Source organism: Hylobates moloch, unplaced genomic scaffold (assembly GCF_009828535.3).
Source record: "Hylobates moloch isolate HMO894 unplaced genomic scaffold, HMol_V3 SCAFFOLD_15, whole genome shotgun sequence".
NCBI lineage: Eukaryota > Metazoa > Chordata > Mammalia > Primates > Hylobatidae > Hylobates > Hylobates moloch.
Genome location: NW_026652290.1, coordinates 97,742,718 through 97,759,225, shown reverse-complemented (window position 1 = coordinate 97,759,225; position 16,508 = coordinate 97,742,718). Strand labels below are relative to the sequence as shown.

The 16,508-nt window shown below is 59.2% G+C and overlaps 1 protein-coding gene across 1 annotated transcript; it reads left to right on the top strand.

Annotated features, from left to right (window-relative positions):
- The first annotated feature begins 4,760 nt into the window (after positions 1 to 4,760).
- Positions 4,761 to 15,273, top strand: PLK5 (polo like kinase 5 (inactive)). Its single transcript, XM_058428317.1, is given in 15 exon segments — positions 4,761 to 5,156; positions 6,175 to 6,288; positions 6,458 to 6,574; positions 7,342 to 7,471; positions 7,559 to 7,646; positions 7,760 to 7,855; positions 8,767 to 8,965; positions 9,119 to 9,245; positions 9,520 to 9,596; positions 10,024 to 10,108; positions 10,365 to 10,442; positions 12,437 to 12,549; positions 12,552 to 12,593; positions 14,089 to 14,199; positions 14,865 to 15,273. Coding segments are annotated over 15 exon segments (1,671 nt in total). The 5' UTR covers positions 4,761 to 5,048; the 3' UTR covers positions 15,051 to 15,273.
- The last annotated feature ends 1,235 nt before the right edge of the window (positions 15,274 to 16,508 follow it).

The following is a 16,508-nucleotide window of genomic DNA, read 5'->3' as shown; positions in this document are numbered from 1 at the left end:
CCTCCCGAGTAGCTGGGACTACAGGCGCCCACCACCACGCCCGGCTAATTTTTTGTATTTTTAGTAGAAACGGGGTTTCACCGTGTTAGCCAGGATGGTCTCGATCTCCTGACCTCTTGATCCGCCCGCCTCGGCCTCCCAAAGTGCTGGGATTACAAGCCTGAGCCACCGCGCCCAGCCACTTTTATTATTATTATTATTTATTATTGTTTTTGAGACAGGGTCCTGCTCTGTCACCCAGGCTGGGGTGCAGTGGTGTGATCACAGCTCACTGCAGCCTCAACCTCCTGGGCTCAAGCAATCCTCCCACCTCAGCCTCCCAAGTAGCTGAGACCACAGGCGTGCACCACTCCACGCGGCTAACTCTTTATTTTTTGTAGAGAAGGGGATCTCGCTGTGTTGCCCAGGCTAATCTCAAACTCCTGGGCTCAAGGGATCCTCCTGCCTCAGCCTTTAGAGTAGAGTAGCTGGGATTACAGGCCTGGGCCCTGCATCTGGACAACAGTGCTTTTAGAGGAAACAGGGCTGAGAGAGGGAAGAACAGGACTTGGTTTCAGGGCACACGTCTGGACTCCCCCTCCTGCGCTCACACTGGGCCATGTCGTGCAGCATAAACCACAATCAGTGGGGTCTCTGCAGCCCTGAGGTGGTGGGATGTCTCCTGCCTGCTCTGCTCCCAGGGCCATGGGTCCCTGGGGACCTTCGTGGTCAGGCATCCAGGCACGTGAGATCCACGGGTGCTTGGTAAAGGCCAGGAGACTAGGCAGGGACCAGGGAGCTGGGCTGAGGCATATTGGTTGGTGGCCTCCACCCTGGCGCTTTCCGGAAGGAGGGGGCTGGGGAGGCCTGGGCCTCCACTGACCTTGGAGGCTGCCCCATGAGCCTCCTGGGCCTCCAGGGAGTCAGGTGCTTGCTGTCTCAGCTGCCACGCCTCCACCTGCAGTAGGTATTTTGAGCAAAGCTTCCCGGCACTTCTCCGCAAAATCCGCTGAGTCTGTGGTTTTCTCAGGTCAGCAAAAGAACAGAGACTGGAGAGGAAACCGAGCCTGTGGCCTGGGATGTGAGGGGTGCTGGGGGTGCAGGGGCTGCAGCGCTAGACCACCCAGGCCTCAAGAACCCAGGGCAGGGGACAGGATGGGAGGGCCAGGTGGCCCCATTGAACCCTGCCCTGCCCCTTTGCAAAACGGCATCCTGTGCTCATCACACAAGCCGTGCCTCAGTTTCCCCATCTGTAAACTGGGGCATTAGTAGGGCTGTGTGTTTTAGGGGGTAGGGAATCTAATATATTCCCCCCCCTTTTTTTTTTTGACAGAGTTTCCCTCTGTTGCCCAGGCTGGAGTGCAGTGGCGAGATCTCGGCTCACTGCAACCTCCACCTCCCGGGTTCAAACGATTCTCTGGCCTCAGCCTCCTGAGTAGCTGGGACAGGCCCCCACCATCCCGCCCAGCTAATTTTTTATATTTTTGGTAGAGACGGAGTTTCACCATGTTGACCAGGCTGGTCTCGAACTCCTGACCTCAAGTGATCCACCTGCCTCAGCCTCCCAAAGTGCTGTGATTATAGCACTTTTGGTGTGAGATTACAGGACTTTTGGTGTGAGCCACCACGTCCGGCCTTATTTTTCCCTTTTTAAATTGTAGTCATATATGGCCAGGCACGGTGGCTCATGCCTGTAATCCCAGCACTTTGGGAGGCCAAGGAAGTTGGATCACCTGAGATCAGCAGTTTCAGACCAGCCTGGCCAACATGGCGAAACCCCATCTCTACTAAAAATACAAAAATTATCTGGGCGTGGTGGCACATGCCTGTAATCCCAGCTACTTGGGAGGCTGAGGCAGGAGAATCATTTGAACCCAGGAGGCGGAGGCTGCAGTGAGCTGAGATTGCACCACTACAATCCAGCCTGGGCAAGAGAGTAAGAGTCTGTCTCGAAAAATAAAAATCAATAGCAGTAATATGTGCATAACATAAAATTTATCATCTTTTTTTTTTTTTTTTTTGAGGCAGAGTCTCGCTCTGTCGCCCAGGCTGGAGTGCAGTGGCGTGATCTCCGCTGACTGCAAGCTGCACCTCCCGGGTTCACGCCATTCTCCTGCCTCAGCCTCCCGAGTAGTTGGGACTACAGGTGCCCGCCACCGCGCCCGACTAATTTTTGTATTTTTAGTAGAGATGGGGTTTTGCCATGTTGGCCAGGCTGGTCTCAAACTTCTGACCTCAAGTGATCCTCTTGCCTTGGCCTCCCAAAGTGCTGGGATTACAGGTATGAGCCACTGGGCCCAGCCAATTTTTTTTTTTTTTAACTTTTGAGGTGAAATTCACATAACATAAAATTTACCCTTTTTAAAAGTGCACAATTCAGCAGCATTTACTGCCCTCACAGCGTTGAACAAGCACCCCCTCTATCTAATTCAAACATTTCATCCTCAAAAGGAGACTTGTACCCAACAGCAGTCCCTCCCCATCCCCTAATCTGTGTAAGAGGCCTTCAGGGAGAGCCGAGGGGTGTCTTTGGGGGCATTCATCTTTAGCCCCCCAAAACTCCCCTGGGGCAAGGCTGTGGTGAGCAGGGAGCCTGGGGCAGGGTGGGGGATGGGGACAGCTGGTTAGGGGGGTCACGTAGGCTGGGGGACAGAGTCCCTGCTCAGAGGGGCACAGGCTGGGACTAGGAGGCCTTTCCCAGCTCCATAGCGGAGTCTCAGCCAGGAACAGTCGTGGGCGGCCAGGGGAGAGGGAGGGCGAGCCGGTCTCTTTGCAGGGAGCATCAGCTGACAGGCAGGCTGCCAGGCTCTGGGCCAGGAACTCTGATTTCTCTCCCCCTAGGAAGCTCAGACACCCGCCTCAGCACGAGGGCCTTGCCTGGCACTGCTCCCTGGGACTGCTGGGGCTGGCAGCCTGAAAGAGGGACAGACCTATTGTGGGGGGACCAAGAGCTCTGGATCCACTCCCAGCCAGACTCCAGGCTCAGCCACATGCAGTCCGCGGTGATCCTGGGCTGGCACCAGACGTTTGGAGCCTCAGTTTCCTCATCTGTAACACAGGGCTAAGAACAGCACCTGCCTCAGGGACAAGTTACTTCCCAGAACGGGCCTGGCTCACTTCCTTCCACCTCCAAAGCTTTCCTCGACCCCTGACTTGGTGAAGTCTTGGACGTTCTTGCAGTCCCTTAAGCAGTGGTCCTTCCACGAGGACAGGGCTGGGTCTGCCTGGGGATCGCACAGCCTGACACAGGCCCATACGCAGTAAGTGCTTAACAAATGCCTGAACTGATGCCAGGATGGACGGGTGCTATCAGGAAGGAACCGGAAGCCAGGCCTGGTGGCTCACGCCTGTCATCCCAGCATTTTGGGAAGCCGAGGCAGGCAGGTCATTTGAGGTCAGGAGTTTGAGACCAGCCTGACCAACATGGTGAAACCCGTCTCTACTAAAAATACAAAAAAAAAAAAAAAAAAATCAGCTGGGTGTGGTGGCGTATACCTGTAGTCCCAGCTACTCGGGAGGCTGAGGCAGGAGAATTGCTTGAACCTGGGAGGTGGAGGTTGCAGTGAGCCAAGATCACGCCATTGCACTCCAGCCTGGGTGACAGAGCAAGACTCTGCTTCAAAAAAAAACAAACAAAAAAGCAAGCAAGGAACTGGCTTTCTGCCCCTGGAGGATTCCAGGGTGACAGTCGTGTGACAGCTCAGACACTCGGGCCCTGAGCAGCCCACCTTGCAGCTGCCTCACCTGGTTCTCATCAGCAGGGGACTTGGGCTCCCCAGCTGCAACCGGGTGGCCCCAGGCTGGCCAGGAATCTTCCGCCCTGGCCCTGGGACCAGAACCCCCGCAAAGGTGCCCGAGCTCAACCCCGTCCAATGCACGGGGGCCCCATTCGCGATGACAGGTGGACATGTGACGGCTCAGAAGATGTTTCCTGTCCCTAGTGGTGTGGCTGGGCCAGATTCCGAAATCTAGTCCCTGGAAAATTCCAGCCCCACGGAGCCTGGTAACCCCTCCCCATTCCTGGTGTTATGTAATATTTGGGGATTAATACCGCGGCGTCCAGGGGCGGCTGCCGGGATTCAAACCCAGCGCTGCCCTTTCCTGGGCTGACTGAGTGACTTCGCATCCCTGAGTCTCACTGTCTCGCCTGTACCATAGGGACAAGGCCCATTTTTGTGTCCCAGGCCGGGTGGAAGGGTGAGGGGAGAGCTCACCAGGAAAGGGGTGCACCTGAGTCTGGAGCAGGGCTTGGAGCAACCACCCCCACGATTCCGGGGGGGTCCCAAGACCCCCACTGTCTTCCCACCCAGCTGTTCTCTGAGGTTTCTGATGCTCTCCGAGGTCGCCATTTCAAGGACATCCCCACCTGGCTGTCCGTGCAAACCCCAGCCAGGGTCCACCTGTTGCTGCACACAGCCCATCCACTACCCTGTAGGACCCCAGCCCATGGGTCCCCAAGCCCTGGTCCTGCCTCCTGGGTCCCTATCCCAGGCCTCACTGCCCTCCCCACCAGCCCCAGCATCACAAACGCCGGGCTTCTCTGCCGCTCCGAATTCTGCTGTGGCTCCCCAGTGCCCAGGGCCATCAAGCCCCACGTTTTCTCCAGCAGGGGGGACCCGAAATGGCACACATTCAGAACGACGAGGCTCATACCTCAAGCGCACTTTGGGGGAGAGGCACCCCGGAAGCCCCCAACCCCCCACGCGCGAGAGAGCCTGTTTCCCGCTCGGTAAAGCGGGCGTATCAGCGGTTCCCAGCCAGCCTGGGGGTGCAGGGTCGGAGGAGCTTGCGGGCTGAGCGTGGCCCCTGGCGCCCGGTTGGCCCGCGGGACTCGGGCGCGCTCTGGTCCGTGGAACTTCCCCAGCCGCGGCGTCCCCGCCGCTCACGCGCCCCCCACTCCCCGGCCGGGCACCTACCGCCCCTGCCCCGGCTGGCCCAGCACCCGGGCTCCGCCCCCTCCCCGCCCCCGCGGCCAATAAGATGCGCCCCGGTGGCTCCTGCGCCCCCAGAGCGGCCCCGGAGCGGCCCCAGAGCGGTGGTTCCCGTCCGGCTGCTCCAGAGCCCGCGCGATGGAGCCCCGGCCGCGACGGCGGCGCAGGAGTCGCCCCCTGGTCGCCGCCTTCCTGCGAGACCCGGGCTCGGGCCGCGTGTACAGGCGCGGGAAGCTGATCGGCAAGGTGGGAGCCCCGCGCCCCGAGTCCGCGAGGGGGCCGGGCCAGGCCGGGCTGGGGTCCCGGGGCGCGCGGGCGATCCGGCGCGGTCTGCGCGGCGCGTCCCTGCGAGCGCGGGGTCTGCCGAGGGCGCGCGTCCGGAGCCGCGGGGCCTCCCGTGCGGGGTTTCGCATGGCGGGAACCGTGTTGGGCGCGCTGCGCGGCGTGTCCGTGGGTTGCGTGTCCGGGGTGTGGGCGTGCGGCTCGGCCTCGGGATGCGACGCTGTGTTGCCTCTGGCTGTGTGTGCGAGGCTGGCGAGGGTCTCAGTGTGCCGCGTCTGTGCCTGCTGCTTCCAAGTGTCTGGGTGCTGTGCGGTGTTCGTGTGTGTGTGTGTGTGTGTGTGTGTCTGGGTGTTGTGTTGCATGTTCACCTGTTGTGTTTGTACGTCATGCCTTTGTGTGTCCAGTCATTGTGTTGTGTGGGTGTTGTGTTCATGTGGTGTGCTTGTGTGTTCATATGTGGTGTGTCTAGGAGTTGTGTGTTCATGTGTTGTGTTTGTGTGTCTGTGTCTTTGTCCATGTGTTGTACTGTGTGTCCGGGTGTTGTGTGTTCATGTGTTTGTGTGTTCCTGCGCTGTGTCTGGGTATTGTGTTGTGTGTCCACACATGGTGACTGTGTGTCCAGACATTGTATATTCATGTGTTTGTGTGTTGCTGCGTTGTGTATGTGGGTGTTGTGTTTGTGTCCATGCATGGTGACTCTGTGTCTGGGCGTTGTGTGTTCGTGTGTCGTATTCAGGTATGGTGTTGTGCATCCGGTGCTGTCTTCTGGTTCGTGGCCTGTATGCACCAGGCGTGGATGTGTCTGTGTCTCTGTGCCTTCTTGTGTGCGTCATGTCTTGTGTGTCCAGGTGGGAGGGTGGGAGCTGTGTGTTGTTTTTTCCCCGGTGTGTGTGTGAAGAGACCTGGACGCACCTGCGTCCCTGGCTGCCCTGTGCCTCTGTACACGCTGCCAGCTTGCACACCTGTGCACCCCTCCCCACAGGGCGCCTTCAGCCGCTGCTACAAGCTGACAGACATGTCCACCAGCGCTGTGTTTGCCCTCAAGGTGGTGCCGTGTGGCGGCGCTGGGGCCGGGTGGCTTCGTCCACGGGGAAAGGTGTGTGTTCCCATCGGTCCCCAGGGCCCGCAGCCCACAGCATGTCCCCGGGAAGGCCCTGCCCTTTCATCCCAGCCCTGGGTGGGCATGAGATCCTACACGAGGCAGGCGAGCATCCTGCAGCCTGTGCCCCCCTGCAGGCGGGTACATGTCGGGGCCGTGCCTGCAGGTGGAGCGTGAGATTGCCCTGCATAGCCGCCTGCGACACCGCAACATCGTGGCCTTCCACGGACACTTTGCTGACCGCGACCATGTGTACATGGTGCTGGAATACTGCAGCCATCAGGTGTCCGGGGGGTGGGGAGAGGGCAGGATTCATGTCAGCCGTGCCCGTCTGTGTCCACCCCGTGTCCATCTGCACCTCACCGCTGCCCCCGTACCATCCTGTGTGCCCTCTGCCGTTCATTCGCCAGCGCTTCCTATGCCTACATGGGGCCATTTGCGTCTGTCCTCTACTCACCTGGGCACACCTAGGCTCTTGATCCACCTGGGTCCAGCTTATGCTGTGCTCATCAGGCCCATCTCGGACTCACCTGTGACCGCCTGGGCCCATCAGAACGTATTTGCTTCTTCTTGGCCCCCTCGGACTCACCCATGCCCACCTGTGCCCACCAGCATGCTCCTGTGCCCCTCCTGCGCCCCGCTGTGCCCACCGTGACCTAGCTGAACTTTGTCATCATGCCTTCCTACACCCCTTTGAACTCGCTGTGCCCATTAAGTAGACCTGAGCTGACCTGGGTCCACCTGTGCCAGAATATGCCCCCTCTGTGTTCTTTCCTAATCATCTGGCCCTTCTCAAGCTGACGAGCGTGTCCACCAGCGCCGTGTTCACCCTCAAGGTGATGCCAGGTGCGGGACCGGGGCCGGGCGGCTGTGCTCGTGGGGAAAGGTTCGTGCCCCCCTCAGTGGCCACCTGGGCCCATCTGAACCCGCACGTTCCTATTGGGGTTGGTCATCTGCGCTCACCTGTGCTCATCCCATAATCAGCCATACCACCTCAGCCAGGTTGAGCTTACCTTTGCCTTCTAATCCGGGGCCGCTGGTCACCTACAGTCTTTGGCCCACGTGCTGAGGGCACGGCAGACCCTGACAGAGCCAGAGGTGCGCTACTACCTGAGGGGCCTGGTCAGCGGCCTGCGCTACCTGCACCAGCGGCACATCGTGCACCGCGACCTGAAGCTCAGTGAGTGCCAGGAAGGGGAACTGTGGGCGGGGGCGTCGGGAGGTGGGCACGGATCCGCCCCCATGCGCAATGCCCCTCTCACTGCAGGTAACTTCTTCCTTAACAAAAACATGGAGGTGAAGATTGGAGACCTGGGGCTGGCGGCCAAGGTGGGGCCAGGGGGCCGCTGCCACGGGTGAGAGCCGGGGGGGGGGAGCTCTGAGCAGTCTGTCTGGGTGGGCACGGCTGGCCCTGAAGTCTGGCACCGGGATCTCAGCTTTCCTGAGCCCCCCATGACGCCCTTCCTAGAGTACTCTGTGGGACCCCTAACTTCCTGGCCCCTGAGGTTGTCTCCAGAAATGGTCACTCCGGCCAGTCGGACATCTGGGCTCTGGGCTGCATCATGTGAGTGGGGTCCTGGAGAAGGTGGGCAGGGCCTCCGGGGGGCAGGTGTGGCGGGGGGGGGGGGGGCTACACGGAACAGGTGGGGACCGTTGTGCAGGGTGGGGCGCGTGGAACAGGCACCTGTCGCCACCAAGTGTGTGGTATGGACAGGACGTGTGTGGGGATGCGTGTGTGAGGGAGGACGGGGGAGGGTGTGCACAGAGACATGGACAGCTGTGGGCAGGTGGCAGTGGCACAGGCAGGTCAGGGCGTATGTGTACAGGGATGCAGCGTGTGCGGGCGCAGGGTAGGTGTGAGCGGGCATAGGATAGCATTGGAAGGTGGAGGCCAGGCGCAGTGACTCACGCCTGTAATCCTAGAGCTTTGGGAGGCCGAGGCAGGAGGATCACTTGAGCCCAGGAGTTCAAGACCAGCCTGGCCAAGTTGGTGAAACCCTGTCTCTACAAAAATTAGCCACAAGTGGTGGTGTGCAACCCTGTCTCTACAAAAATTAGCCAGGAGTGGTGGTGTGCGCCTGTAGTCCCAGCTATTCAGGAGGCTGAGTTGGGAGGATTGCTTGAGCTCAGGAGGTGGAGACTGCAGTGAGCTGTGATCGCACAACGGCACTCCAGCCTGGGTAACAGAACGAGACCCTGTCTTAAAAAAAAAATAGAAGCATTGAAAAGGTGTATGCAGGTGTATGCAGGTGAGTTCAGGGTGAGCCAGGTGCAGGCAGGGGATGGACAGACGCTGGTGTCCACCAAGCAGGGTGCATGGGAACGCACAGGGTGCCAGGTGCAGGCGGATGTTAGGAGATGAGGAAGGCGATATGGGTTGCACAGCCAAGCTGTGGAGGCAGGTCTGGCCAAGTGTGCAGGGGTAGCTCTGAGCGATGCCTGGACCCCCAAGTTCTTGCCCCCCACCTGGCCCAGGTACACGGTGCTGACCGGCACCCCGCCCTTCATGGCTTCACCCCTGTCGGAGATGTACCAAAACATCCGTGAGGGCCACTACCCCGAACCCACTCATCTGTCTGCCAATGCGCGCCGCCTCATCGCACACCTCCTAGCACCCAACCCGGCTGAGCGGCCCAGCCTGGACCACCTGCTGCAGGACGACTTCTTCACAGAGGTAGGCGGCGGTCCCCGGCGTGGGGTCCCCAGCAGGCAATGAGCCAGAGCCTGCCCTGCTCAGCCGAGGGAGGCCCCGCCCTGCCGCAGGTAACCCACGTGCTCAGGGGCTGGGCGACCTAAGCCGGGGATAACCGCAAATCCCCATCCAAAGGGTTTCACTCCAGACTGGCTGCCGGCCCACTCCTGCCACAGTCCCCCCATCTTTGCCATACCCCCTCCTCTGGGCAGGATCTTCTGGAAGGTGGGCCAGCGGCTGCTCACCCAGTGCCGGCCACCCTGTAAGTGCCACCCCTGCCCACACCTGCCCACGCCTGCTACCTGCCCCCACCTCCCACCTGCCCCCACCTCCCACCTGCCCACACCTGCCACCGCCTGCCCCCACCTCCCACCTGCCCCCACCTGCCACCGCCTGCCCCCACCTCCCACCTGCCCACACCTGCCTCCTGCTCTGCTCTGTCTCCACATCAGGGGTGGGTGTGGGTGGCAGGTGCCCCCCTACCCCCGACTCGGGGCCCAGGCTGTGCCCCCTCCAAGGTCTTGTGCCTCCCTCAGGCCCCTTCACACCTAAAGAGGCCTCGGGTCCAGGAGAAGGTGGGCCAGACCCTGACTCCATGGAGTGGGACGGCGAGGTGAGACATCGGGGTGGGGGATGCGGGGAGACACAGGTGGAGGGCATGCCTGTTCCCTGCTAAATCCCCTCCCCCATGCCAGCTTATCTGAACCCTTTCTGGGGTCTCCAAGCCCGGCCCCCTCTCCCTAGTCCCGTCCTGACGCATCAAAGCTGGGATCCATTTGTGACCAAATGTACCCACCTGGGGTTCCCCAAGGGCCAGGCTCCAGGCCATGGGAAGGGTCCCATCCATGGCTTCAGTCCATCACATTTATTGAGCACCTACTGTATGCCTCCGAGACACTCCGAGGCTGCCTCCCAAGGGGAAAGCAGTGCGTCTGTGTGCAGAGTGCGGGGGGGCACAGGCAGGGGCCAGAGCCCGCCACCCACCTCACGCCTCTCCCTGGGGCTGGGGCCACCCCTCACCCCTGCTGCTCCCACCTCAGAGCTCCCTGTCTTCGAAAGAGTTTCCCTGCCTGGAAGGCCCCATCCACCTGGTCGCACGAGGGACCCTGCAGAGCAACCTGGCCGGTGAGCAGATCCCCGTCCCAGCCCGGGGCTGCAGGTGGGGAGGGAGGAGTTACAAGTGACGGGGGGGCCAAGGCCATGGCTTACCAGGGTCACAGCCGCTGTCCCGGCCTCACCTTTCCCGCCTGTCAAATGGGAATGCCGCCTCTGGGTTGAGGGTGAGATATTCCTGGATGCAGCCGCAGGGAGCGGGGCTGCTTGGAGGAGCCTGGTGGTGGGAACCCAGGCCCGCCTGCGGCACACACACCTGTCCTCCCAGGGCCCGAGGGGAGCCAGCGGCCGGAGGTGGAGGCGGCCCTCAGACACCTGCAGCTGTGCCTGGACGCAGGCCCCCCGGGTAGGAGCCAGCCCAGCCCCCAGGATCACCTTTACTCTTAGTAGCCAAGTAAAATTGCCTTCATTCCCATCCTGGGCCCTCCTGGGTATTTCTGGGGGTGAGGAGTAGGGGTGAGGGAGGCCCAGGACACGGTGACATCAGGGGTTAGCTCTCCTGTGTGCAGAGCCTGGCACAGAGGGCTCTGGGGCAGCCTTTCATTTCAGGGTCTCTTAAATTCATGACCCGGTCTTGTTAGAGACCCAGTGAGTGAGGAAATGTGACCTGGGACATTGGCCACAGAGCCCTGTGCCCACAGGCCACACTCCAAAGGGGGACCCCTCTTATCGCCAGTGTCCCAGAACCCAAACCCTCTTCCTCTCCCCTCCTCTCCTTGAGCCTCCACTGACCCACATGTCCTGCCCCTCTTAGAGAGGAGCCCCAAACCCCACGCCAGTTCTCCAGCCCAGAAGCCTTTTCATTTCCTTTCTTTTCTTTTTTTTTTTTTTTTTTTTTTGAGACGGAGTCTCGCTCTGTCGCCCAGGCTGGAGTGCAGTGGCGCAATCTCAGCTCACTGCAAGCTCCGCCTCCGGGTTCACGCCATTCTCCTGCCTCAGCCTCTCCGAGTAGCTGGGACTACAGGCGCCCGCCACCACAGCCGGCTAATTTTTTAGTATTTTTAGTAGAGACAGGGTTTCACCGTGGTCTCGATCTCCTGACCTCGTGATCCGTCCGCCTCAGCCTCCCAAAGTGCTGGGATTACAAGCCTCAGCGCGCGCCCTCGTTTTTTTTTTTTTTTGAGACGGAATCTCACTCTGTCACCCAAGCTGGAGTGCAGTGGCTCGATCTCTGCTCACTGCAAGCTCCACCTGCAAGGTTCACACCATACTCCTGCCTCAGCCTCCAGAGTAGCTGGGACTACAGGCACCCGCCACCATGCCTGGCTAATTTTTGTATTTTTAGTAGAGACAGGGTTTCACCTTGTTAGCCAGGATGGTTTTGATCTCCTGACTTCATGATCCGCCTGACTCGGCCTCCCAAAGTGCTGGGATTACAGGCGTGAGCCACTGCGCCCAGCCTGTATTTTTTAGTAGAGACAGGGTTTCACCGTGTTAGCCAGGATGGTCTCCATCTCCTGACCTCCCGATCTGCCCGCCTCGGCCTCCCAAAGTGCTGGGATTACAGGTGTGAGCCACCGCGCCCAGCCTCGAGACCTCATCTCTACAAAAAAATGAGCCGGGCATGGTGGTGCATGCATGTTGTCCCAGATGCTCAGGAGGCTGAGGAAGGAGGATCACTTGAGCTTGGAAGTGGAGGCTGCAGTGAGCTGAGATCGTGCCACTGCACTTCAGCCTGGGCAACAGAGCGAGACCCTGTCTGAAAAGCCAACAGACAAACAAGCAAAAACCCAGAAACGGGGCCGGGCGCGGTGGCTCACGCCTGTCATCCCAGCACTTTGGGAGGCCAAAGCGGGTGGATCACAAGATCAGGAGATCGAGACCATCCTGGCCAACGTGATGAAACCCCATCTCTACTAATAATACGAAAATTAGCTGGGCATGGTGGCACGTGCCTGTGATCCCAGCTACTCAGGAGGCTGAGGCAGGAGAATCGCTTGAAACTGGGAGGCGGAGGTTGCAGTGAGCCGAGATTGCGCCACTGCACTCCAGCCTGGCGACAGAGCAAGACTCCATCTCAAAAAAACAAAACAAAACAAAGAAACACACACACAGAAATGTGTAGTATTTTCAGAGCATTGCAAGCATTTGAGAATTGCTCACTCCCAGGGGTGTGCCAGTATCCCACAGTCTCCCTCTGCAAGCCAGAAATTAGTTACGGTTCCATGGCTTCTGTTGATGTCTGGTCTCCCAGAATCCACGACCGAAGCCCCCAAGCCTCTGTCCAGTCCCCGCCGTGGGAAGGGTCTCACCCATGGTTTCAGTCCGCCGCATTTATTGAGCGCCTACTATATGCCTGACCCCTGACCCCTGGCTCAGCATACCTTTGTTTGTGCCCAGCCACACAGGACCCCCTGGGAGAGCAGCAGCCCATCCTCTGGGCCCCCAAATGGGTGGATTATTACAGCAAATATGGCTTTGGCTACCAGCTCTCGGACGGGGGCAGTGGTGTCCTGCTTCGGGACGGCACCCACATGGCCCTGCGACCCCCCGGAGGGTAAGTTGTGGCCTCCTGTGCCCTGGGGGACCAGGCAGTCCCCCTGCCTTTTTTCATTCATCTCTCAAGTATTTATTAAGCACCTACTGTGCACATCTACGGGTGCTCCCTGCCTGGTCGGGGAGAACAACGCTAAACCAATGAATGAGCAAGTGCGTTTCTGTAGGAAATGAACCCAGTGAAGAGGCAGATTAGGAGGAGAGGTGAATCTCAGCAGTGTGGGTGGGGGGAAGGGGAAGGGGTCTCTGAGAAAGTGACGTGAATGACAAGCAGCAGCCCTGTGCTTTGGGAGGCCAAGGCAGGAGGATTCCTTGAGCCCAGGAGATCGAGATCAGCCTGGACAACATAGCAAGACCCCATCCCTACAAAAATTTTAAAAGTTAGCTTGATGTGGTGGCTTACGCCTGTAATCCTGGCACGCTGGGGGCCGAGGTGCGAGACTTGCTTGAACCCGGCAGTTTGAGATCAGCCTGGGCCTCATAGCAAGACCCCATCTCCACAAAAAAATTAAAAATTACCTGGGCGTGGTGGTGCACGCTGGTAATCCTGGCACCGTGGGAGGCTGAGGTGGGAGAATCGCTTGAGCCCAGCAGTTTGAGATCAGCCTGGGCCACGTAGCAAGACCTAGCTCTACAAAATTTTTTTTCTTTTTTTTTGAGACGGAGTCTCGCTCTGTCGCCCAGGCTGGGGTGCAGTGGCGCGATCTCGGCTCACTGCAAGCTCTGCCTCCCGGGTTCACGCCATTCTCCTGCCTCAGCCTCCTGAATAGCTGGGATTACAGGCGTGCGCCACCATGCCCGGCTAATTTTGTATTTTTAGTAGAGACGGGGTTTCACCGTGTTAGCCAGGCTGGTCTCGAACTCCTGACCTCAGGTGATCCTCCCACCTGGACCTCCCAAAGTGCTAGGATTACAGGTGTGAGCCACCGTGCCCGGCCTTAACACAATCTTTCTAACGGGAGTGACACAGGGGCCAGTGGGGAGGTGGCTGCACTTATCAGGCAGGCCGTGGCGGAGGCCTGGCCTGCGCTGGTGACCGGGGAGGGATGAGAGGGGCTGGTGTGTGGACAGAGTTGGAAGGCAGGAAGGGTGGACCAGCTGTCAGCAGAGGTGGGGAGAGGACAGAGAGCCACACTGGGGCCTTATCAGCACGCACTGGGCATATGGATAGGGTGTGGTCAGGGCAGAGCTGCTCCTTAAAGCCACCATTCCAGGGGGTGTAGATCGATGGAAAGGTGTCCACTGGCCTGGGCTGCCCAGGACAGAGGCCCTGTGTCCTCGCCCCAGCCAAGTGTGCTACAAGCCCGACCGTGGGAGGCTGGAAACCTTCACCCTGAAGGATGTGCCTGGCCCGCTGGGCGCCAAGCTGGCCGTGCTGCAGCTCTTTGCCGGCTGCCTGCAGCGGCGGCTGCGGGAGGTGAGAGTTGGGGTGCTGGGGAGGGCGAGGGGTGGGGACGCCCCCTGCGTCACATGACCTCGGCCGAGTCTGTCCACAGGAGGGGACCCTCCCCACACCTGTGCCACCTGCTGGACCCGGCCTCTGCCTCCTGCGCTTCCTGGCCTCTGAGCAAGGCTTGCTGCTGCTGTTCAGCAATGGGACGGTGCAGGTGAGCCCGGGGCTCAAACTCAGGGGCCACCCAGGCTCGGCAGGGTGGGGTCTGGCCCTCCTGGGCTGTTATGGAGCAAGCTTTGGGGGAACCCTAGGAAGCATTTGCCTCCTGAAAAAAAAAAAAAAAAAAAAGTATTGGCTCCTATGTACAAAAACCACAGCATGGAAAACACATGACGTTTTTGGGCCAGGGGCTGTGGTCCACGCCCGTAATTCCAGCGCTTTGGGAGGCCAAGGCGGGCAGATCACAAGGTCAAGAGGTTGAGACCAGCCTGACCAACATGGTGAAACCCTGTTTCTACTAAAAGTACAAAAATTAGTTCAGTGTAGTGGAGCCTTCCTGTAATCCCAGCTACCCAGGAGGCTGAGGCAGGAGAATCGCTTGAACCTGGGAGGCGGAGCTTGCAGTGAGCCGAGATCGTGCCACTGCACTCCAGCCTGGGCGACAGAGCAGGACTCCATCTCAAAAAAAAAAAAAAAAAAAAAAGTCAGGGTCTTGCTGGAAGACTGTGGGCAGGGGAGCCCCCATGTGAGCCTGTTTCCCCAGCTGTACACAGACTGGGGGCTCTGGGTCCAGTGTCCACTTGTCCTCCTGGAGCGCCAGGGCTGGAGGCAGGTGCAGGGGGACCCTTCTCCCCTTGACTGGTATCTTAGCCTTTGCAGATGAGCTTCAGCGCAGTACCGGCCCAACTGGTGCTGAGTGGCCAGGGGGAGGGTTTGCAGCTCACCCTCTGGGAGCAGGGCTCCCCTGGCACCTCCTACTCCCTGGACGTCCTGCAGAGCCACGGCTGCGCCCCCGCCACCCGACAGCGCCTTCACCACGCCCTCCGCATGCTGCAGAGTATCTAGTGCCCCTGAGGGTCAGAGTGGACCCCTGCATGGCAGTGCCAGGGACCCAGGCTCCATTTCCATTCCTGTGGCTCCCCCAGAGGGGCTGTCCTGGGGGAGAGCTGGGGGCACACGGGAGGTGGGTTCTCGCCTTGTGGCATGACCGCTCAACCCAAACTTTGCTGAGATCTCTTCCTTTTTCATTAAAGACAATTTGAAATGCTGTAGCCCGTGGTCTGCCTCTCTCTGGGGGAAAGCGTTTGAGGAGCTTTGGCAAAGGAACGTTGACCCCATGTGACCTTGCATCCTCCCTGTTTCTCTCAGTGGCAGAGGTGGGTTACATTTTCACGAATGCAGACATTAGCACCAGAGGGCCAGTGTAGTGGCTCATGCCTAGAATCCCTGCACTTTGGGAGGCCAAGGCAGGAGGATCGCTTGGGCCTGGGAGTTTGACACCAGCCCGGGCAACATGGCAAGATCCCATCTCTACAAAAAATTATCTGGGCATGGTGGTACGTGCCTGTAGTCCCAGCTACTTGGGAGGCTGAGATGGGAGGGTCGTGTGAGCATGGGAGTTTAAGGCTGCAGTGAGCTGTGATTGCACCACTGCACTCCAGCCTGGGCGACAGAACAAAGACCCTGTCTCAACAACAACAAAATTAGTACCAGAAGTGGGGTTCTACCATAACTCCAAATCTAAACCATGGGATACTTGCTTAATGGGTGGACAGGAAAGAAGCCGACACTGAGGCTGGGAAGATGGCTGGCCACGCTCTGGGGCATAGTCGGCACAACCATCACCTGTGCTGCCCTGGGGTGGACGGTGCACTCATGGACCCAAGCTCTCTGGGCTGATGGAGCACTGGTTGTTAGGTCAAAATATCATACGAGGCCAGGTGTGGTGGCTCATACCTGTAATCCCAGCACTTCGGGAGACCAAGGCAGGCAGATCACTTGAGCTCAGGAGTTCGAGACCATCCTGGCCAATATGGTGAAACTCCGTCTCTACTAAAAATACAAAAAGTTAGCTGGGTGTGGTGGTAGGGGCCTGTAGTCCCAGCTACTCAGGAGGCTGAGGCAGGAGAATCACTTGAACCCAGGAGGCAGAGGTTGCAGTGACCTGAGATCGCACCATTGCACTCCAGCCTGGGCAACAGAGCGAAAATCCGTCTCAAAAAAAAAAAAAAAAACTGGATGCAACCTAAGTGTCCAGCGGTGGGAGACTCAAACATCTGGCCATCCCCTGGGATGAGTGAGGCTGGGGAAGTGGGAAGGCTCACGGGGGGCATTAAGGCAGACTGAGGGCTGCAGAGCTGATGACAGAAAAACCCTTGCTGATCGTGGAAGGACTCCAGGCCCCTCAGTAGCTCTTTTGTTTTTTTGAGACGGAGTCTTGCTCTGTCGCCCAGGCTGGAGTGCAGTGGTGCGATCTCAGCTCACTGCAACCTCCACCTCGGGTTCAATGGATTCTCCTGCCTC